The 21,046-nt window shown below is 55.7% G+C and overlaps 4 protein-coding genes across 4 annotated transcripts in view; 3 read left to right on the forward strand and 1 right to left on the reverse strand.

Moving 5' to 3' along the window:
• The first annotated feature begins 1,105 nt into the window (after positions 1 to 1,105).
• On the forward strand, positions 1,106 to 6,853 carry LOC117647015. The gene is made up of 5 exons (XM_034388493.1): positions 1,106 to 1,161; positions 5,434 to 5,547; positions 5,727 to 5,857; positions 6,149 to 6,355; positions 6,440 to 6,853. Exons 1-5 carry the CDS (start codon positions 1,122 to 1,124, stop codon positions 6,545 to 6,547), a joined length of 600 nt encoding a protein of 199 aa, XP_034244384.1. The 5' UTR covers positions 1,106 to 1,121; the 3' UTR covers positions 6,548 to 6,853.
• A 69-nt stretch (positions 6,854 to 6,922) lies between these two features.
• On the reverse strand, positions 6,923 to 12,771 carry LOC117647014 (transmembrane 9 superfamily member 3). Its single transcript, XM_034388492.1, has 11 exons — positions 12,506 to 12,771; positions 11,591 to 11,786; positions 11,386 to 11,508; positions 11,065 to 11,309; positions 10,857 to 10,988; positions 10,607 to 10,773; positions 10,267 to 10,492; positions 9,973 to 10,181; positions 9,715 to 9,861; positions 9,555 to 9,638; positions 6,923 to 9,469 (listed from the first exon to the last, which is right to left on the reverse strand). Exons 1-11 carry the CDS (start codon positions 12,575 to 12,577, stop codon positions 9,325 to 9,327), a joined length of 1,746 nt encoding a protein of 581 aa, XP_034244383.1. The 5' UTR covers positions 12,578 to 12,771; the 3' UTR covers positions 6,923 to 9,324.
• Positions 12,772 to 13,816: 1,045 nt separating this feature from the next.
• On the forward strand, positions 13,817 to 15,380 carry LOC117647301 (diacylglycerol O-acyltransferase 2B-like). Its single transcript, XM_034389008.1, has 4 exons — positions 13,817 to 14,075; positions 14,201 to 14,366; positions 14,543 to 14,721; positions 15,212 to 15,380. The coding sequence occupies exons 1-4, from the start codon at positions 13,856 to 13,858 to the stop codon at positions 15,364 to 15,366; spliced, it is 720 nt and encodes a 239-aa protein (XP_034244899.1). The 5' UTR covers positions 13,817 to 13,855; the 3' UTR covers positions 15,367 to 15,380.
• A 510-nt stretch (positions 15,381 to 15,890) lies between these two features.
• Positions 15,891 to 21,046, forward strand: part of LOC117647578 (ryanodine receptor) — a 28,902-nt gene continuing 23,746 nt past the window's right edge. Inside the window, exons 1-8 of the mRNA XM_034389404.1 lie at positions 15,891 to 16,020; positions 17,095 to 17,199; positions 17,361 to 17,459; positions 19,154 to 19,231; positions 19,319 to 19,507; positions 19,892 to 19,997; positions 20,457 to 20,550; positions 20,730 to 20,912. Of these exons, the coding sequence (XP_034245295.1) occupies positions 15,967 to 16,020; positions 17,095 to 17,199; positions 17,361 to 17,459; positions 19,154 to 19,231; positions 19,319 to 19,507; positions 19,892 to 19,997; positions 20,457 to 20,550; positions 20,730 to 20,912 (908 nt within the window). The 5' untranslated portion in view covers positions 15,891 to 15,966. The remainder of the gene's footprint in view (positions 16,021 to 17,094; positions 17,200 to 17,360; positions 17,460 to 19,153; positions 19,232 to 19,318; positions 19,508 to 19,891; positions 19,998 to 20,456; positions 20,551 to 20,729; positions 20,913 to 21,046) is intronic.

Raw genomic sequence — 21,046 nt, forward strand, 5'->3', positions numbered from 1 at the left:
ACTGCTGCATCTCCTCGTCTTCCGCTAATTGTACAGCCCGAACCAATCACACACGCACACACACACACACGCGCACACAGAGAGAGAGAGAGAGAGAGAGAGAGAGAGAGAGAGAGAGAGAGAGAGAGAGAGAGAGAGAGAGAGAGAGAGAGAGAGAGAAAGAGAGAGAAAGAGAGAGAAAGAGAGAAAGACAGACAGACAGACAGACAGACAGACAGACAGACACACACACACACACACACACACACACACACAGGCACGCACGCACGCACGCACGCACACCGCGCGCGGGCAACAGCTTCGCCGCGGCTCCTCCATCAGGCCGTGACCCTCGGCGACCTGCCCGTCGGGCCCGTCTGGGAGGCCGCGCCCTGGCCTGCAGCGAGGCGTTCCGAACCCGCGCGTCACCGCGCACGCCGCGCTCGCCGTCTCGAAGTCCCGCAGTCTCGAACCTCGAACGCGGCCGCCGCCGCCGTTGCGTAAAGGCAGCTCGACCCCGGTGGCGCTGGCAGGCTGTCGCTGTCGCAGCGCGCGACCGGAGCCTCGTCCACCTCGTCCTTGCCGTGAAGCACCTCAAGTTTTTATAGCGGCTCGCCCCGGGCGACAAGGCACGCGCGCGTGTGTCCGGAATCCTGAATGACTCGAGCGTGAGGCGCCGACAGCCGCCGGCCAGGAGGGCTGTGGTGTACTGGTGTACCTGCACGGCAAGCGTGCTCCCGGACTCCCGGGTGGCACGTCCCGTTAACGGCTAGAGCGACCAGCTTAAAATAGAAAACACAATTTATAACGATAAAAATAAAATGAAAATAAAAACTTAAACTTATGCAGAGTGGTTACAACGGTGTGGTGACAGCGAGCGTGGCGATACTCTGCCGGAGGCGACTGACATTTAATCAATTGGCACTGTTCCAGATGGCTCGACGGGAGGGTCGGGCAGCCCCAGCCCCTGCAGCTCGCTGGGCGGCTCGAGCTCCAGCTCGCCGGGGCCCGGGGCGCGCAGCGTGACGCCGGCGCACGGCGCCCTGGCCCTCTTCTCCTTCGCGCTGCCCGCCCGCCAGGCCAAGCTCACCTACAAGGAGCAGCAGCAGGGCCTGCGCCGCGCCATGGAGAAGGCCCCCGGCATGGCGGCCGGCGCCGCGCTGGCCACCCTGGAGAAGGGAGGTGAGTAGGACAGGCCGACTCGCTGTGACGCGGACCCTGGCCGATTCTGCGGAGCGACGTTCGCCTGCCCGTCGGCGCCCTGGCCGTGGCCAAGGCCGTGGCCTCGCTGTTGCATCGCGTGAAGTAGGAGCGGCTTTGGCGGTCGAGGCGGCAGTGAAGATTTGGAAGCCGCGGCCGTGGGGAATCGAACATCCCGCTGGGCTGCCTGCGCCTCACGGCCGGCGGAGGCCGTGGACGCCGAGGCCGTAAACGCCGAGCTCGGAGAGCCACAAGGTGAGGGCGGCGGCGCCCGTCAGCAGCAGCGCCGCCGGCACCGTCACCCACAGCCTGCTGGGCCTCGGCCTTGTCCGCGGGGCACGGCGCGGCGCTACGCGCGGCGAGGCCGTGGGGGTGTTTGGCCTCGGCCGGGATCGCGACCGCGACCGCAGCCGCTGGCGGGGGCGGCTCTGATGCACGGCCTGCGTCACCGCTTCAAGGACGGCCACTTCCGGCCTCGGCCTGCAGAGGGAGAGAGACAGGTAGAGTGTGTCCTGGCCGAGGCCCTGCAGCAAGTGCACGAAGTGCAGCAACCCGTACCGGACCGACCACATGAGCTCTTCGCTGCCGCCGTAGCCCAGGCCGTCGCCGAGGTCGCTCGCCGCCCTGGCCTCCCCCTCGGCCGAGGTGGACTCGCTCGAGTCCGAGCCCGCGTCCCTGCTCGCCGAGCCGTCTTCGGCCACGCAACTAGACAGCTGCACCCACGAGTACTCAAATAGCGTCTCATTCTCAGAAGTGAAAAAAATGGTTCCTAGTGGGTATTTGAACCACGGCCCTACCGACGGCTCGCTGCCCTGCGGGCTGAAGCCCTCCAGCCCACCACCGGCGTCCCCCGTGTCCGGCCCACTAGGCCAGCCCAGCAGCGGCGCTCCGCGGCCTCTGCGCCGGTTGCTCGGGGCCTCGCCGCCCGCCGAGTGCAGGGTGTAGCGGTTCAGGGGCCTCTTGGGGCTGAAGGGCACCGCCACTCCGACCGCCACGTTCATGTCGAGCCAGGGCTCCATCTGCGTCGCAGAGGGGAAACCTTTGGTTTTCTCCAACCCGACACTAAGCGCCGACGCCGCCAGGCGGGCATGTGTCGGGCCCGAAATGGCATACGATCACGTGTGGTCGGGCCCTTAATGGTAATGGTAATGGTAATGGCACTGATGCGGGTAGGCAACCCGCTCGCACTCGTGTGCGCGCGCGGCCTACCCGCCGCAGCGCAGGCGTTACGGGTCCGCTGTGGCGTCCACTCACTCCCATCCCCACGGGAAAGGTCGGCAGCTCCACTGTGTAGTCGAGCTGCGGCACCACAAAACAAGGTTTAAATGCACGTTTTCTAGTGTGCTGGCTGGTTTGATGTTTGCTGCGGGGAAAAGCCGCACCATGGCGTCCTCCGCGGCGGGGTGCCGCACCAGCTGCGGCGATGTGCTGTTCGGCGCGGCCGTCTGGGGCTCGTCCTCGTCGGCGTCCGAGTCCCACGTGTCGCACCCCGTCAACGCGCACAGGTCCGCGTCGCCGAAGTCCGCCCTGGGAAGGGAATGAGGCTCGTCTGAGTGTGGCTCTCCCGCCTAACGCGACCGAAATGGCCTCCCAGCTTCCGGCCTGCGCGGCCTCCCCCTCGGCCTCCCCGTCGTGCCCGTCGTCTGGCGACTCACCGCGCGGCGACGACGGCGGCCTCGAGGGCTTTGAGCTCGCCGCCGTCCCGGGGAGGCGCGACGGGCGTGGCGCAGGCAGGGACGACTACGGTGGCCTCCGTGGTGGACACGGCCTCCGCGGCGGCGATGGCGATGGCGGCCTCGTCGGTGGTGACGATGGCGGTGGCGGCCTCGTCGGTGGTGACGATGGTGGTGGCGGCCTCGTCGGTGGTGACGATGGCGGTGGCGGCCTCGTCGGTGGTGACGATGGCGGTGGCGGCCTCGTCGGTGGTGACGATGGTGGTGGCGGCCTCGTCGGTGGTGACGATGGCGGCCGGCGCACTGGCGCGAGGTGACGCCCTCAAGTCCCTCAAGTTGGGCAGGGCGGGGGCCTTCTTGACCAGCGCGCCGTCAGACTGGGCGGCGACGGACACCTCCCCGGCGGACGCCTCGTCGCGGCGCGGACGGCGACGCGAGCCCGAAGGTGGAAATGGTCCGCTCGTTGCGGTAGCTCGGCGCCAGGATGATGGACGCCGCCGCGCCCGTCGCCGCCGCCTCCTTGACGAGCAGCCCCAGGCCGCCAGGGCCCACCCCGTGACTTGCCCCTGGCGGCGGCAGCGCGCTCAACGAGGACGAGTCCCGGCCGAGCCAGTCCCCGGGGGTGTCCGCGGCCAACGAAACCTCCCGCGGCGTCCTCCATTTCCTGCGCCGCGGTGCTGGTGGTGCTGCCGGTGGCCCCTTGCTCCTCTGCGTCGTCGCCAGGACCGTCCTGGCCCACTTGGGTCTGTGGGCCCACAACACGGCGATGTTCACGTGCTGCACTGGAAGGCGTGCCACGATTTTTGTACGGACCTCCGGGGCGTCGTCAAGACCGTGGTGGTGATCCTGTGCCGTCCATTGCTGCTCCGCGTCCCGCAGCGCGCCGCTCCCGTCCGTCTGCACTGCCACGGAGGTGAACGATGGCGTGGGTGTCTTCACCGCGGCGCGGCCTTGTCCGGCGACTCCTGCGCCTGGACCGCGACCGCGGCGGGCGTTGGCGCCGACGCGGGGGGCAGCACCTCCGCCTCGGACGAGGCGGACGCCGGCGTGCGCACGGCCGGGGACGAGGTGGATGCGGTGGACGCGACGGACGCGGGCACGTAGACGGGGAACGCCTTGATCGGCAGCCGTTTCTGCGCGTCAAGACCATCAAGACCGTCAAGAACGCGTTGCACGCCACGCACTTTGCAGAGCCACGTTTGGTGTCGGCGCTGTTCGCGTGCCTTCACCTTTTGCGGGCCGATGAGCCGCTTGGGGCTCGACGCGGCGCGGATGGCGCGAGGCCGCGGGGACCCCGGCAGGGGCAGCAGGACCTCGGGGAAGTCCAGCGGGTCGTACGAGTCGGGGCCCTTGGTCGGCACCCCGCCGCCCAGGACGAGCTGCAGCTTGTTGGCGCGCGGCGACAGGGGCGACAGCGCAGGCAGCCCCGGGGCGCTAACACTCGCCCGCCGCAGAGCGTTGCCCAGTGGAGCGGGCGAGGGCGAGGCAGCCAGCGCGGCGCCCAGCGAGCGGTGCGTGGACGTGCTGCACACAGCGCCAAGCGCCACCACACAGTGGGCCAGAAGACCGGTGGAGGCGGGCAAAACTCTAGACACGTTTTGAGCTGCAGAGTCGCTGAATGGGACTCGAACCAAACATGTGACCCCACCAATGGATTCCTCATTCGGAGAGCAATCCATTGGTGGGGTCACACGCTCGGTTCGAGTCCCATTCAGCGACTCTGCAGTTCAAAACGCGTCTAGAGTTTTGGCCGCCTCCACCGGTCTTCTGACCCACTGTGCACCAGTTCCCCTTGACTGCACTCAACCACTGTGCGAGAATGGGGAGGAAACGGCTTCGGACTGGGCCTTCCCTCGTACCTCGCGCGGCTGCCGCCGATCAGGCTGGCGGACCGCTGCGGCGACGACGTGGACGACGGCGTGGGCGTCACCAGGACGAGGTCCGTCCTGCTGGAGAGGAAGTTCTGCAGCACCGTCGGGACCTTGATCCGGGCCGGGGCGGCCGGGGCGGGCCGCGGGACCGCCGCGTTGGGCAGGGAGGGCTTCCGTCGCGGTGGGGCGTGCTGGGCGTGCTGCACAGACTCGGCCTGTGGCTGCGGCCCGGCCAGCCAACTTGAGAACGGTCCTGCGCAGTTTACTTGCGAGGTAGTGCAACATGGTGGTGTCGCTGTACCTGCGCGGCATGCGTGACCCGCCGCACGCGGACGCTGCGGCTGCCGGGGATGGTGGCGGGGGCGGCGGGGGCGGCCGGCCTGGTGACGCGCTTCACGCCCATCGGCTGCTTGTCCGCGGGGCCCGCCCCCAGCGCCGCCCCCAGCGCCGTGCCCGCCCCAGGGCGCCCGGTTCGCGCCCTCGGGGGGTCGCCGTCATGGCTGGGGGGAGCTGGGGTGCGAACCATGGCCCCGACGGGCCCCATGCGTCGTCTGAACCGCCCTGGTCCACCCTGGTCCTGCCCCCGCGGTTGCCCTGGCAACGGGACAGTCGCACTCCCTCCTGCCGGGGCGTTTGCGGCTTGCGCGTCCAATCGTACTGCGTGCGTGGACAGACTGTGGTGCTTGACGGCCTCCTCCGTGTGCTTGCAGTGCTGTTCCCCGTGGTGCACGTCTGCGACGGCGGTGCGCTCTTCCAGAGATACTTGGACTCCGGACACCTCCTCGGCGAGGACGCCCTGGGCCCCGACTACGTCCTATATCAAGGTGAGCGCTTAAACCACGGGCCTCGCCCAGCGCTGCCTAGCGCCGGGAGGGTAGGCATCCCATTGGGCAGCCGGCACTCGCAGACCCAGCTAGGCAGACCTTCCTACTCGAGGAGAGGCGCTGCGGCTCGACGCCGCTGGCGTTTCAACTGTTTGAACCTGGAACTTGTTTTGCCTCAGGGTCCTACCAGGAGGTGCGCTGCATCGCCCCTGAGGGCGCCGAAATCTCGGCGCCGCCCTTCGACTTGCCTGGACCGCCCAGGGACTACCTGCTGCTGGGGTTCAAGTCCGTGGAGGAGAGCTTCAGCCAGGTACGTGTCGGCAACGTGAACATGGCCAGCCGGCCAGCCTGAGCCTGGCTGCTTGGTGAGAGGGACAGTGGCGTGCGCAGAAATTTTGAAAGAGGGGGGTCAAGCCATGCTTTTTTGCCTACTTACAGGGGGAAAGTGACGCAATTTGCCTACCTTCCAGGCGGCTGTCTAGTGGCCAAATGGAGGGGTCATGACCCCCTGACCCCTCCTCCCCCCTTTTGCGCACGCCACTGGAGAGGGAACACCCCAGGTCGCTCCAGGTGTTTGACTGGTCAGTGTCTTTCGTTCCAGGTGCTGGAGGAGACCTGGAAGGACTGGACCGGCGCGAGGCACATCTACCTGTTCCTGCCGGACATCCTCGGCCTGGAGCGAATCTCACTGTACCGGCGGGTGGAGCCCGAACACATGCAGCTCTTCAAGTACCTGGTGCTGGCCAGGCTGGGGCCCACGCCGGGCGGCACGCCGGGCGCCGAGGACGGGCAGGCCGCCAAAGCGCAGGTACCCAGGCGATCTTGTCTACACTTGAATTACTTCCCGGACTGTCGTTTGTGTTCATTCGTCCCTCTCATTCTGGATGTGCAGGATTTGCTGCTGGACTACGCGCAGAGGCTCAGAGTGCACCGGATCAGTGCGTACCTCTCCGTGTACCGGTCCCTGCCGAAAAAGGGGGAACCCGGCTGGACGCCCTGAGCGACGTTTCTAATTTATAAAATAAACTCGTAACTGAGGTCTACTGGGTCGGCAAGCAGCCCAATAACGGGTCAAGTTCTTGCTGCATGATGCAGGATATTCCAATAGTTCCTTGAAAAACTTGAAATTAACTTTCCTGCTGATTATGCTGCTATGGAATCTAATCTTGAAAGGCAACTGAATGAGATACATTAGATAGGTTTCACTCCATGTGTTGTTATTTATGCTTTTCCTAATCTAGTCTCATGTAAGGTATTTGTTACAAAATAGTTAATAATGGTTATTAAAGAAGGATCTTTTCAAATGCTTCTGTGCTAGATACTCATTTCACCATCCTCATCCTTGTGTTTTCATAAGGGAAAAAAGTGGTTCCTCTTATACATAAAGACACATTTAATTAAATTAAATGACAACAAAAAGACAGTAGTTAAGAAAGTCACACTTAAATCCATATGCAACAACTACCATAAGAGGACAACAACAAAACTGTGAGACTAACTATGGAAATATCACCAAATAATTTCCTCTATGTAACGCTACTCATTATCAGTATTCACCCTCACACACAAACACACTCACATACACCAATTCTGAGAACCATATTTTCATACTAATCTTCTGTTCCCACAAATCTAACTTTAAAAGAAGCACACTTCTCTGTTGTTGAGTGAGGCAGAGTGCCTAGTGCTTTAGAACCAGGGAGAGTGCAAAGCCTTATCAGTTATGTTTGGCATGTGACAATGATAGCTTTTGATAATTAAGGACTAGAAGAGGAAGAAGAAAGTTGATTTAATTTACAGGAGTAATAACTCCAAAACAGCTCCAACAAAAATGGCTAAAACCCATCTAGCACATTGGGAATGCATCCAAATAAACGTTAAGCAGTATGGCTACACATGAGGGACTAAAAACGCCCTGTCAGAAGAATAAAGGTTGCATTTCTAGCACTCTGGTGGGACATGTGGAAAAATGAACTAATTATAAAATTCATAACACACTTACACATTTTCTTCCTTTGTGCAAATGAAGTGACACAAAGTTCTTTGTTTTCCTCCCTTCAAAGTATTTTCTTAAAAATGTTTTTGCTCATTCATACAAAACTTTAGCTTGCTGAAGGCCAGTCAATACAGCGAGGTTGAGGATGTTCCAGAAAACATGCCTCAGATAATAATTAATTTTAATAAAGTAATGGGTAGAGCTTACTTTTTACAATCCCTAAGAGAGCAGAAAATTTAATTTTTTTTTTTCAATTCTGACTTGTTGGTTTTTCTGCACTTACATAACAATAAGACAATAAAAAATACAAAGAAATACTGTACACAAGTTCCTTTGAACAATTAAGGGCAAATATAATCAGCTCTCTGTAAGTTCAGCTACAATCATTATAGGGTTCGACAAGTTGTATTCAACATTGCTAACAAAGATACTTTGCACAACTTTGCTTTAGTTAAGACAAGATTTCAGACAAGAAAAAAACAAAAACAAAAAGAAAACTGTGCTACATGGACTACTGTAATGTGCAAATTCTGTTGGTTAAGAGCTTGTTTACATAAATTGCCTGCTCTTCACATACTAATATACATCTAACAGTGCAAACCTACTAACATGTGGTATAATGCCACTACTCAAATCATGGCTCTTAAAACATACAACTTGTATATTTTGTGCAAACAGGAGAATTATCTTTTAGACATCTTTTAGACGAGCAAGCACAATATACACATCAGTTAAATCACAGTAAGAAAGTAGCATATTGCTACATGCGAATAAACCTTGAACGGGTTATGGAATACATAAGTCTTTTCTTAAGAAGTCAAATTTTTGAAAATCACTTAACACAATAGAACCTCCATTGCAAAATGTAAAATAAACAATCAAATCGTTTTAAGATTGAAACTTTAAAAAATGAAGCCAAGATTAAGACAAAGAAAGATTTGGAACTTATGAGAAGGGTACACATATTCCTTGCATGGGCATTTGATTTATGGGCCACTCAACCAAACAAGGAGCAGGACTTATGCGGAAAAAAAAGGATCTCTACTTTTCCTTTCAACCCCCTGTTATTTCAGTAAGCAATTTAGAACCCATAAATTAATAAATGGAAGAACATCATATTTGAGGGAGGCACATGAACACATTATTAATCAATTCATCAGAAGAAGCCTACATTGCTACCACTAGGAAACCCTCATCAACTAAAGTATGGACAGCAATGTCATCATTCTGATGAGAGACAATAGCTCCATTACATCAACTTGAAATGCTTCATTGTCACATCTGTCACTAAAAAGACAGATCAAAATATTCACACATTCAACAAAAGTTCTTGTGATGGTTCATAATGTTTAAGTTAACAATGTACAATCAATATACAACTCCTCTCAAACACCACTTGCATATTTTTTTAAAAAAGTCAGCATATCTTCCTCTTAAGTTAAAAACCTACAGAGTCTTTTTTGTGATAACATCTTAAATTTTAAGAGCACACAAGAATATTCACAAGTTTAAAGATATACCTAAAACTTCTCTATTTCATATGATTTTAATTGTTAAAATAGGTTCTTAAAGAGGAACTCTAAATCTGATGTATCATAAAATTCCACATACAGTAACTGCATTTGCATTGCCAATCTTTTCTATTTGCTGATATCCATTCCCCTAAAATCTAGTTCCTCTAACATACAGGATCTAAGTTTCTTCATCAGTCCTTTCCCATAACCTGTCTTCACAGTACAAATTAGCACACAGTCCATAACATGACACATGGGCAGCAGTATTTAGTCGATTTTCACAGTTGAGTATATTTTACGAACAAATACACTGGTTCCAATATAGCCCACAGTCCCACAAAGAATTCCTAGCATTGCACTGAACAATGCCATGTAACCAAAGTAAAAGGCTGTCTGAAACAGTCCATACATCCTAAACAGAGAAAGAGGGAAAAAAATGTTAAGGGAAATTCTACTGCAGTAATGTTTACAACATGCATTTATTCTCATGAACTTACTTGGTTTTAAAGAAGAAATAATAAAAGGAATAGAGATAGACATATCCAGATGTGGAGGCAGCAGCCATAAAACTTGTCCATTGCCTAAAATAAATTAAAAAATAGCTTAAGTCATGAACCTGAACACATATTAAATGAGTGACTTGGCAAAGGCACTCACCATCTGTAGTCTTCTGCATTTAACAGGAAGTAAGTGCACACAATTGTTACACACACAGTGACAACCGTTAAAATAAGGAAAACAAGGAGCATAAATCCATACACATAGTATATCTTGTAGGCCCAGAATGAAGTAAAGATGAAATACCTGTAACAATTCAATTCAGTTTAGTAAATAACATGTTAAAAAGGAAATGGGGACATGTAACTAAACATAATAATTCTAGGAACACGATAAAGTTAGGAGCAAAGCACTCACATTTCAATGAAAATTGAACCAAATGGAAGCACTCCACCAAGTGTAATAATGACCAGAGGTTCCATGAACCATTTCTTTTCTGGAATGGGCCGAGGGACTGCATTAATTCTGCAGGGAAAGTCTGGCTGCCCATTCAAGTTCCGTCCAAGGACTGTGCCCACCAGAGTTAAAGGCAAAATAACAAACAGACAAATGCATGTCACTGCAACCTGGAGCACAAACACCATTAGAAATCAACAACTGTATGAAGTAAGACATAAAAGACGACATTACTTAGGAGAAAATTCAACGCACCATTGTTCCAAATGGAATAGCACGAGACGCATGATAGTAAATTGCAATGAAGTTGATAAAGAATGCTGTGCCACAGACAAGAACTGGGAGCAGAGATGCTGAGACCAACATCTGCCTAATCCATGTTCGACCGCCAAATCTAGCATACAGGGAACCTCCAAAGTATCCATTGACAGGGGATGAAGCAGCATAAACAAATATAGCAGTGCTCAGCATCGATCCTCGCCTGGCAAGAAAAACAAAACAGGACAGGTTATTAATAATAATAACAGTAATAAGAATAATTATGGTTTTAGTGGCTTAATGGCTTTTTGTATAATTTCAGATCAAGAGCACTTACTCAGTATACAGTTCACCAAGAATTGCGAACACAATGACGCAGGTGGTAACAACGGTCACCTGGTAACCAGTACCAATTAAAGCCGAAAAGAACAGTGGATGAGAAGGTGGTCGGAAAACATCACCGTGGACTTGCTTCCATCCATACTCGTCTCCCAAATCACGCTCCTGCAGGGCAAAAGGAGTAACAGGTCAACTACAAAGATTCAGAAAATAAAAGTAAATTTCATCAGTGGTGCTATCATTATTACCATATCATCCATTTCCTCATCTTTGCTGTAGCGGGCATAATCCTTGCGCAAAGTTCTCATCAAAATCATTGACACCAGTCCAACAAGGAAAATAACCATCATAAAGCTGTTGAAAATGCTGAACCAGTGAATCTGCAAAATTAACACAAATATTTAGACTCACATTATCAAACCAAGACATTTTTTAAGATAATGTCATAAAACATACTCTGTGCTGGAAGAAGTTAGGATCCAAGTATTTGTCAAACCGGTTTTCAAACAGAGTACTTGATGGCTTCCAATTGACTTCATATGTGAAGGGAATGACAGCATCTGGTGTAAGTTTATGCTTGATTTCTTTGGTCAAGTTGACATCGACAATCTGTTTTCCATTATAACCCACATCAAACCTCTTGTGTGTCCAAATGTAATAATTGGTAGTGCCATCTTTTTCTTCAGCTTCACCAACAATGCCTGCAATAAAATAATGATGGTACCATGCTTAATTTAGGCTCATCAAAAGAGATGGACAAATTCTGGCAATACTCACCCCATATTGGAAGGTCATCTATGTACATCTGGTACCAATACTGGTTTTTGACAGCATAAACAAATTGCTTGTATTTTTCTTCATTCAGCTCTAGTTCACAATACGTAGTTCTTGAAATATCAGCTGTAACATTTACCAATAAATATAAAAATAAGCACAGGAAAGCTGCTACATCCAATATTTGTCTCTGAAAATGCATTCTTGCCTTTGAATTCCATCTTAAGACCACTGAATTCCAGCTCAACCCCCTGCAGAGCTTCTCCAATGGTTTCATGGTAATGGCTGATGGAGTCTTTACGCCCAGTGCAGAATGGTAAAGTGAAGTACCCATAGGTCTCTTGGCGGTTGTGATAAGGGCCAACAGTATTCATCCAGAGAACTACTTCATCATTGTCTTCATACTACAAAAAAGGGGTGAAAATTTTGTAAGAGGTGTGTGAGCAGCTTATTTTTAAACCAAAAAGATAGAGAAAGTGTAGGACAGTAGTAAACAAAGTGTTGGCACAGGGATTATAGACAAAGATAAGGGTTCTCACAATGCAGAGTAAAAGTCGTACACAGGTATAGTTTCAGATATTGAATGAAATCAAAGTTACTGTGAGACTATTTTGGAAAGTACTGTAAAGAAGAGTTTTCCATCCTGATATAATTAAAAGAAACATTGAGCAAAACTCAGTTCAAATTGGTATAAAAGACTGAAGATCCAATGAGCAAGAAACAAACAAACAAAACACAAATACTTTTCATAATTTTTAAAATAGGACAGTGAATATACCGATAATTGCATTAGTTCAACACAAACCAACGACACAACACAAAATAAGTTTTATCAGTAGGTAAATCAAAAATTAAATTCCGAAATAAAATAAAGGCCAGTACAGCTATACAAATATTTTATGGAGTAAAGATTATGCCATAAATTGTAATTTAGGTTGAGTTGCTAGGAAAAGTCTCATTCATTTCTTTGAGTAAATAACGCATAAAACACGAAGTCTACGCTCAAGTGCCGTGTCAAGGCCATAACTGCCAATGCCATTCGTTGATTTTGACGTGGCTCGAGGCTTCTTTGCACATACTGATACTTTTTGCAACGTAAACCGTATTCTAACCAATAACTTACTTGATGGTTGTGTTCATCTCCTCTCACTCCCCAAAACAAGCAGACCAAAGCCAAGATATACAAGTTCGTCATTTTTGAACTCTGACAAGCTGGGCGCGGGAGGTCTGCAACACTTATAACCAGAGCATTAGCCTTCAAAGCTGATATCCATTGAAAACGCAACTTCTATCCCAAGAGTTTTGACAGCGGCAGGTTCTGTTTCTAGTTTTCTTGCGGCAGCCAACAACGGGCCGCAGCGCAGACGAACGCAAACTACTGCCACGTCGACTCACCAGATGGCGACACCGTCGTCGCCACCAGCGCCTTCTTCTTCTTTCGCGAGCGACCGGGAGGGGGGGCGGGGGCCCGGGGGGGGGGGTACACGGGGAATGACGGGGAGTCGCCTTAAAGTCTCCCCAAGGGCTACAAATGTCGGAAAAGATGGGATGAATTAACGAGATGCGTTGACTGGCAGCAGCGCGACTGACTAGGGCTCAGGCTCTGGCCGCTGGCACACCCAGATTAAACACCCAGCCAATGCTCCGGCAGCGGGCCGCAGCGCAGACAGGCACGACGGGGGCAAAAAAGCGAACTGATGACACAGGTGCTCGGGGCTCGGGTTGAACCGTTTGAACCCTGGGGCGATGACTTTTTATCAAGGCCCGCCGGCGAGGTCGAGGAGCACGTCGAGGACGATCCAAGGGCCGCGGACCGCGCGCGGTCGGAGCAGTGAGAGTCCTCGGACGAGTCCAGGACGGCATGGCGGCGACCCGGGACGCGCTGAGCGTGCTGGCCATGGCGATGTACGCCGCGCTCTTGTGCGCGCTGTGGCTGGTGCCGCTGCTGGTGGTGGCGGCGCTGTGCCGCTGGTCGTGGTGGCCGCTCGCCTTGGCGGCCGCCTGGACGGCCTACGACTGGGACACGTGCAACACCGGTGGAGCCAGGGCCAGAAGGTGCGCGTCGACGTCCCACAGTGGGCCAGCAGAAGACCGGTGGAGGCGGCCAAAACTCGAGACGCGTTTTGAGCTCCAGAGTCGCTAAATGGGACTCGAACCGAACGTGTGACCCCACCAATGGATTGCGCTCCGAACGAGGAATCCATTGGTGGGGTCACACGATCGGTTCGAGTTCCGTTTAGCGACTCTGGAGCTCAAAACGCCTCCAGAGTTTTGGCCGCGTCCACCGGTCTTCTGGCCCACTGTGCGTCTGGGCGTCCTGGGCGTCCTGGGTCCGCGGATTTGGTCGCAGCCGCCTAATCCTCCTTCCTGCAGGCGCCTGCGTGGCTGGCTGGGCCGGCAGGCAGACACGTGGTGGGGCCGCGGCCTGCTGGAGTACTGCCCGCTGAGGGTCGTGGTGGCGGCCGGCGCGCGAATGGACCCGCGCAAGAGCTACCTCCTGAGCTGGCACCCGCACGCCTTCGTGCCCGCCTTGCAGGTGACTGCCATGCTGCCCGCCCTCTTCAGCGAGCAGCTGGCGGCGGCCCTCCCCGGCGGGCAGGTGCCGGTGGCCTTCCCCGGCCTGGACGTGCTCGTCGCCACCAAGCCCGCCTTCTTCCTGCTGCCCGTGCTGCGCGAGGTGGCGCTCGCCTTGGGTAGGCTCGAGTCGTTCAAGGACTCTCTAGGGTAGCCTAGTTTTTGTTCCAGGACCCTGCGGTAGGCAGCACGCGACGCAAGACACTAGATTCCAGTTTCTGACATGAAGCGACTTCGCCGGCAGGCTTCATCTCCTGCTCGGAGCGCAGCCTGCGCCACGCCCTGCGCCTCCCCGGCAAGGCCGTGCTCTTGATGACGGGGGCCGTCCAGGAGGTGTTCCGGACGCGCGGCGACACCAATGTCTTCTGCCTCCAGCGCAGGGGCTTCTGCCGCGTCGCCCTGGCCGAGGGGTGAGGCTGCCGTCATAGACTGATTCAGAGAGTCGTTGTCGTCGCTCTGTCTCTCTCATGCCTATACGGGACGCCCTACGAGTGCGAGAGTGACAGAGCGATGAAAAGGCTCCCTGAATCAGTCTCCAGCAGTGTCAAGGTCCAGCCCTGCAAAGTCCTTCTCCGTACCGGTGCAGGGCGTCGCTCGTGCCGGTGGTGGTCCTGGGGGAGAACAGGGGCTACCGCATGCTGCTGCCCGACGCCATGGAGTGGCTGCACAGCGCGACGGGGTGGCGCGCCGTCCTGCCGATGGGTCGCGGCGTCCTGCAGGACTACGTGGGCGTCATGCCCCGGCGGGTGCCCATCACGGTCGTGGGTAGGTACCCCCTTCAGGGGCGGATCCAGGGGGGGGGGGTCTATGGGGGCGTTGCCCTGCCCTGAAGGCGGCGAAGCCGGACAGTGGGCCAGAAGACCGGTGGAGCGGCCAAAATTCGAGACGCGTTTTGACCTACAGAGTCGCTAAATGGGACTCGAACCGAACGTGTGACCCCACCAATGGATTCCTCGTTCGGAGAGCAACCCATTGGTGGGGTCAGACGTTCGGTTCGAGTTCCATTTAGCGACTCTGTTGCTCAAAACGCGTCTATAATTTTGGCCGTTCCGCCGGTCTTCTGGCCCACTGTGAGCCGCCTGAATGGTAGGCAACTAGTCGCACTTAGCCCCTGTAGGTAGGCAACTTTTGCGACATCGCCCCCCTGAACCCGTCTCTGGATCTGCCCTTGACCCCCTCTGTGGACCGCGGGGAGCGTCCACGCCGTCCACGGTCCGCCTCGAGTAACCCGTTCCATGCCGGCATGCCGCGGCAGTCGGCGCCCCCATCGAGGTCACGGCGACGCGCAGCCCCTCGCGCCAGCAGGTGGCAGCCCTGCACGCCAGCTTCGTGGACGCCGTCAGGCGCCTGTACGACGAGCACGCGCCCGCCCACTACAAGGAACACGTGCCGCTGGTCATCGAAACCTGAGACTGCTCAATAAAGCTTGCCAACGTCTCTCTTTCTCTCTCATTGCGATGGCGACAGTCGCTTCCGGGCCGGAGCACCTTGGCGACGGCGAGACACCCATACAGTGCACTGGCGTGGTCATCCGCCCGCTTTCCCAGGCGATAGGCGCGGGCTAGGCGGCGGCGTGGAGCGGCCCAGAGGGCCAGTTCCGAACAGCGCTTTGGCCACTCTGCCTCCCTCGCACCCCTGCGGGGCGCACGATGAGTGCGAGGGAGACGGGGCGACGAGAGCACCGTCCGGAACCAGACCACTGCGTGAGTGCGAGGGGTAGCGGGGCACGCTGGTGGCTATTCCTGTTCGCAGGCTCTCGCCCCCCGCCGCCCCGCGCCCCCTCGGCCCCCATGCGGCCCGCGGCGAGCAGTTTGGGTCCGCCCCTGCGCCGGGACGGACGGGGTCATCGCCGAGCCCATCCGCGCCGACGCCACCCGGACCGCCCGGACACCGATCATCGGGCGCGGACCCCGCCGCCGCTGCAGTTCCCCGCCCCCGCAGGGACTTGCAGTGTAGCGCCCCGGTCCCGCCCCCGGCCCCGCCCCCGCCGGGGCCACCCCCGGCATCGACATGGCGGACAACGAGGGAGGCTCGGAGCAAGATGACGTCTCGTTCCTCCGCACGGTAGGCCAGTCGGGCGAGTCGGACCGACACCGACGCACAGTGGGCCAGAAGACCAACGCAGGCGGCCGAAACTCCAGACGCGTTTTGAGCTCCAGAGTCGCTAAATGTGACTTGAACCGAACGTGTGACCCCACCAATGGATTGCTCTCCGAACGAGGAATCCATTGGTGGGATCACACGTTCGGTTCGAGACCCATTTAGCGACTCTGGAGCTCAAATCGCGTCTGGAGTTTAGGCCGCCTGCGCCGGTCTTCTGGCCCACTGTGCGACGTCCCCCCCCCCCTTTTTCCCCAACCCCCGGAACAGGGCGCCGCCAAGCGCCACGCGGCGGAAGAAACGCGCGTAACCAGCACCGCGAGGACACTTCTCGCTCCTCTCTTTGATTAAACAGGCGATGCCAAACGAGCGGCGGCAGATAAGACGGCGATAGCGAAAGCGACGCCTGTGTCAACGCGCCCAAAATCTCAGCCGTCTGGCCACGCATCACACACACTTGCACACACGTACGCGCACGCGCGCACACACAAGCGCGAGAGTAACGTAGCAGAACTAGTTTTTAACACGTTTCAAAAAGTAACAAAAGTAAATACTGGAGCGCTCAGTTAATTTAGTGAATCGTAAACGTGGACATGGAGAGTAAAACAGCCCCGGGACACCGCCGCCACCAGCGTGTCACTGCTGCTGTCTGTCACTGCTGGCGCGGCCGACGGGCAGGCCTGCCGCCACACCGGGCAGGCCGCCCTAGTGACCCTGTGGAAGGCCGTGACGATCCCGGATGCCGCCCGGATGCGGCAGCGGAGCCAACGGCGGCGGTACAATGCTGGTACAATGCTGGCCGCGCGGTCCGCGCGCGAATCGAGCAAATGAGGAGAGCGGCGCGGTTTGTCGTTGTCGCGTGTCCCAAAATAAAAATAGCCAGCCGGTGTGCGGGCGGCGCCCGGCCCGGGCAGCGCCGTCGTCCGCGTCCACGACCACGTCCACGACGGCGACCCCGGTGTTGTCGCCGCCGACGTAACACTCCCCTTCACGTAATCGTCCCTAACCGGCCCGGAATGTGCTTGCTCCGGCCCGCAGGAGGACATGGTGTGCCTCAGCTGCACGGCGACGGGCGAGCGCGTGTGCCTGGCGGCCGAGGGCTTCGGCAACCGGCACTGCTACCTGGAGAACATCGCCGACAAGGTGCGTAGCTTCGCCTGCCGAGCGACCCTGAAGAGCGGTCTGTCTCTCTCGCACCCTCACGCCATGAGAGCGACAGAGACGGGACTCTTCTGAATCGCTTGGCAGGACCCTGCTCTGCCCCCGCGCACCCTGGCGTGCTCTAACCACCCTTCTTCCGACAGAACATCCCGCCGGACCTGTCCCAGTGCGTGTTCGTGATCGAGCAGGCGCTGTCGGTGCGCGCGCTGCAGGAGTTGGTGACGGCCGCCGGCTCCGACTCGGTGAGTACCGGTGTGTGTTCCTGTTTACTGGCCTAGCGCCGCCCGGCGCCGCCTCGCCTCGTTGACGGGGCCCGGGCTGGCGGGGGGCTCCTCAAACACCACCCTTGAGCATCTCTGTCGCCCCTGTGCGTGTGAGAAGTGCCGTCTGGCCGTCTTACTGAGTATGACTACTCAGAGAGGTGTAGCACAGTGGGCCAGAAGCCGGTGAAGGCGGACAAAACTCTAGACGCGTTTTGAGCTCCAGAGTCTCTAAATGGGACTCGAACCGAACGTGTGACCCCAGCAATGGATTGCTCTCCGAACGAGGAATCCATTGGTGGGGTCACACGTTCGGTTCGAGTCCCATTTAGCGACTCTGGATCTCAAAACGCGTCTAGAGTTTTGTCCGCCTCCGCCGGCTTCTGGCCCACAGTGTGTAGTGTAGGGCGCTGCGGCCGGGAGAGCGCCTGCGAGGTAGGCACCCCTTCGGTTGCCAGACACGCGTGCCTGGCGGGCTGGCCTGCTTGCCGGGCGCTCTACCTGTCAAGTCGAATGGTTCCGCCACCAGCACTCCTCGCTCTGTCTCTCTCGCACCCTTCCGACACACTCCATGAGTGCGAGAGAGACAGAGCGAGCGTGCTGGTGGCAAAGTTGCTCCACTGGGCGAAGCGCCACTGCACTGCCACCACAAGCGCCTCAAGCGCCCCACGCCTCTTGGGGCCGTCCCCGCCGGTCCCCGCTACTTCCCGTTAACCATCCGCCATTTCGGCGGATCTTTGTTCGTTTCCTTTTGTTTTCGTTTGATACGCGATTCAAGTTCCTTGTTTTCGTTTTTGTTGTTGTTGTGTCGCTTGGCGGTGAATTGACTCTGCGCCCTGGTTAGTTACCCTGTTTTACTATTAACATCTCGTTTGTTTTCAGGGACACGTCAGGGTAGTAAGTACGCCTTGTATTTTTGGTACCGTACACTCCATATATTTTAGTTCCACTGAACGGCCTTCTAAAATCTGTTGCGCAAGCTTTAGTCGTTTGCACGAGTAGTTAGTACTAATACTATGGTGTTTATGATGTTGACTGCATTATAGTATGCACATTCGACGACTTTAGAGGTTTGCAGTCGATAGCAAATGCATAGTTTCGGATCGTTCCAGTTGATTCTGGGTTTCCCGTTTTCGACAAAGTTTAAAAATGGCCGAATAGCAAAAATGTTGTTAACTCGTACTGCTTCGGGTACTTGCACACGTAGATGCGCTAAAACGTCTTTGCTTGCTGCGTATTGTAGAAGGCTCCACCTAATTTATCCTAAGAGACTGTCTGAATGCAACTTCCATTAATACAAAAAAGTTTCACTCATTTCAGCTGATGGAAATGTCTATGGCGCCTCATTTTCGGAACTGTCCTCTTCTGTTTTGCTAATTTGACTGCTGCACCTTCTCTACGCGGTCTCACATTTTTGGCCCGTCCCGTGTATTTTTTTTTTTTTTTTAAATTTACTTTTTAACGGCCACGGTGTTTCCGAAGCTAGACTTGCAAAGCCCTGGCCTTTTTGTTTCTCTTGAGATGAATTCGAATTCGAAATTGGTAGTAAAAACTTGGGCATGGGCTTCCCGAGGGAATTCCCGTTCCTCTGTGGGCCAATAGCCGCGAGACTCCTTCCGCCTAACCAGAGCCGCCTCCGCCCCGTTCTCGGCTCCTGACTTGCTGTTTGTTTGCAGGGCAAAGGCACGGGTTCCGGGCACAGGACTCTGCTGTACGGTAACGCCATCTTACTACGACACCAGAACAGCGACATGGTACCCACAGTCTTTACATCACTTTTTTTTCGTTTTATTATCTTTTTGTTGCTCAAATTTAAATGAATGTGATTCTTTTTCGCGCAGTACCTCGCCTGCCTCTCCACCAGCTCGTCCAACGACAAGCTGTCCTTCGACGTGGGTCTCCAGGAGCACTCGCAGGGCGAGGCGTGCTGGTGGACCGTGCACCCCGCCTCCAAGCAGCGGTCGGAGGGCGAGAAGGTGCGCGTCGGCGACGACCTCATCCTGGTGTCCGTGGCCACCGAGCGCTACCTGGTAAGCACGGCCCGCACACTGAAATTCCAAACGCTATGAGTATAGCACGTATGGTACAATGCAGCTGAGATATCGCACCATACGTGCAATGCCATAGCCATATTGCACCTTACGTGCAATGCTTCCCGAAAAGGCCCTATGCTAATGCATGGGAATGGGGAGGTATTGCACTTCATGTGCAATGCTTTTGCATTGCACCAATTGACGCTATTCTCATAGCGTTTGGATTCTCAGTGCACGGCCAAACCCGACATTTCTAGCCGTTTGTCGCCGTTTTGATCAACTTTGCGGCATCGCTGCTACGGAAAATTTTGTCACACTAGTGGACAACTTGGGCGTGATATTCTCTCTGATCGGTGCTCACTCCTCTCCTCCTTGTTGCAGCACACCACCAAGGAGAACGACTTGTCCGTGGTGAACGCGTCCTTCCACGTGACGCACTGGTCGGTGCAGCCCTACGGCACGGGCATCAGCCGCATGAAGTATGTGGGTAAGTCCTTCCTGGTCCTTCGGCCTCCAGGACCTCAGCAGCAACCCTCGGCGCTCGCGCTTCCTCTCGCGCCGAGGGACAACGACTGGTAAATTCCGAGTCGGGATTACGGATTACCCCGGATTACCCCCGGATTACCTCCGGATTACAACAAAAACGTTCCTGGATTTAGCAGGATTACCCCGGATTACCCCCGGATTACCTCCGGATTACAACAAAAACGTTCCTGGATTTAGCAGGATTACCCCGGATTACCCCCGGATTACCTCCGGATTACAACAAAAACGTTCCTGGATTTAGCAGGATTACCCCGGATTACCTCAAAATTTTCTCGGATAACCCCAGATTATCTCAAAATTTCGGGTCATCCGGATTACGGATTACCAATTTGCTGCCAGCCGGATTCCCGAAGTCGTTACCCCCTCCTCTTGCGCTCTCACTCGCCCTCTCTGCCCACAGGCTACGTGTTCGGCGGCGACGTCCTGCGGTTCTTCCACGGAGGCGACGAGTGCCTGACGATACCTTCGGGCTGGACGGAGGCGCAGGGGCAGAAGTACGTGTGCCGGGCCGGCCGGGCGATTCAGAGGAGTCCGTCTCTCTCGCACTCATGGGTCTCTCCAGACGGGTGCGAGGGAGACGGAGCGACAAACCGTTCTTCTGAACCGCTCGGCTGCACTCGGCCCTTCGGCAAGGTCTTTGTTCGACTTGGTTGTAAACGCGCTCCCTGTCCAGCATCGTGGTGTACGAGGGCGGCAGCGTGATGAGCCAGGCGCGCTCGCTGTGGCGGCTGGAGCTGGCGCGGACCAAGTGGGCGGGCGGCTTCATCAACTGGTACCACCCCATGCGCATCCGGCACATCACGACGGGCCGCTACCTGGGCGTCAACGACAGCAACGAGCTCTACCTGGTGCAGCGGTGAGTCTGCTAGAGCTCTTAAAAACCCGGACCGCAAGTACCCGGGTCGCCCGGGTACCCGGGTATGCGGGTAAACCTTGGAGCAACCGCCCTGGCAGAAGGCAACACGCAGTGCGCTCCAGTGGGCCGTGTTG

This window comes from Thrips palmi, unplaced genomic scaffold (genome assembly GCF_012932325.1).
Source record: "Thrips palmi isolate BJ-2018 unplaced genomic scaffold, TpBJ-2018v1 HiC_scaffold_2, whole genome shotgun sequence".
Classification (NCBI taxonomy): Eukaryota; Metazoa; Arthropoda; class Insecta; order Thysanoptera; family Thripidae; genus Thrips; species Thrips palmi.

Excerpts from the sequence above, each read along its gene's own strand:
- LOC117647015 (XM_034388493.1), top strand. The coding sequence starts at position 1,122 with ATGGCGGCCGGCGCCGCGCTGGCCACCCTGGAGAAGGGAG. Across the intron at positions 5,858-6,148 it reads TGGAGGAGAGCTTCAGCCAG|GTGCTGGAGGAGACCTGGAA; the intron begins GTACGTGTCGGC and ends CTTTCGTTCCAG. Across the intron at positions 6,356-6,439 it reads GGCAGGCCGCCAAAGCGCAG|GATTTGCTGCTGGACTACGC; the intron begins GTACCCAGGCGA and ends CTGGATGTGCAG.
- LOC117647014 (XM_034388492.1), bottom strand. The coding sequence starts at position 12,577 with ATGACGAACTTGTATATCTTGGCTTTGGTCTGCTTGTTTTGGGGAGTG. Across the intron at positions 11,509-11,590 it reads TCTTAAGATGGAATTCAAAG|CTGATATTTCAAGAACTACG; the intron begins GCAAGAATGCAT and ends TAAATGTTACAG. Across the intron at positions 11,310-11,385 it reads AGATGACCTTCCAATATGGG|GCATTGTTGGTGAAGCTGAA; the intron begins GTGAGTATTGCC and ends ATTTTATTGCAG.
- LOC117647301 (XM_034389008.1), top strand. The coding sequence starts at position 13,856 with ATGGACCCGCGCAAGAGCTACCTCCTGAGCTGGCACCCGCACGCCTTC. Across the intron at positions 14,076-14,200 it reads CGAGGTGGCGCTCGCCTTGG|GCTTCATCTCCTGCTCGGAG; the intron begins GTAGGCTCGAGT and ends CTTCGCCGGCAG. Across the intron at positions 14,367-14,542 it reads CGCGTCGCCCTGGCCGAGGG|GGCGTCGCTCGTGCCGGTGG; the intron begins GTGAGGCTGCCG and ends GTACCGGTGCAG.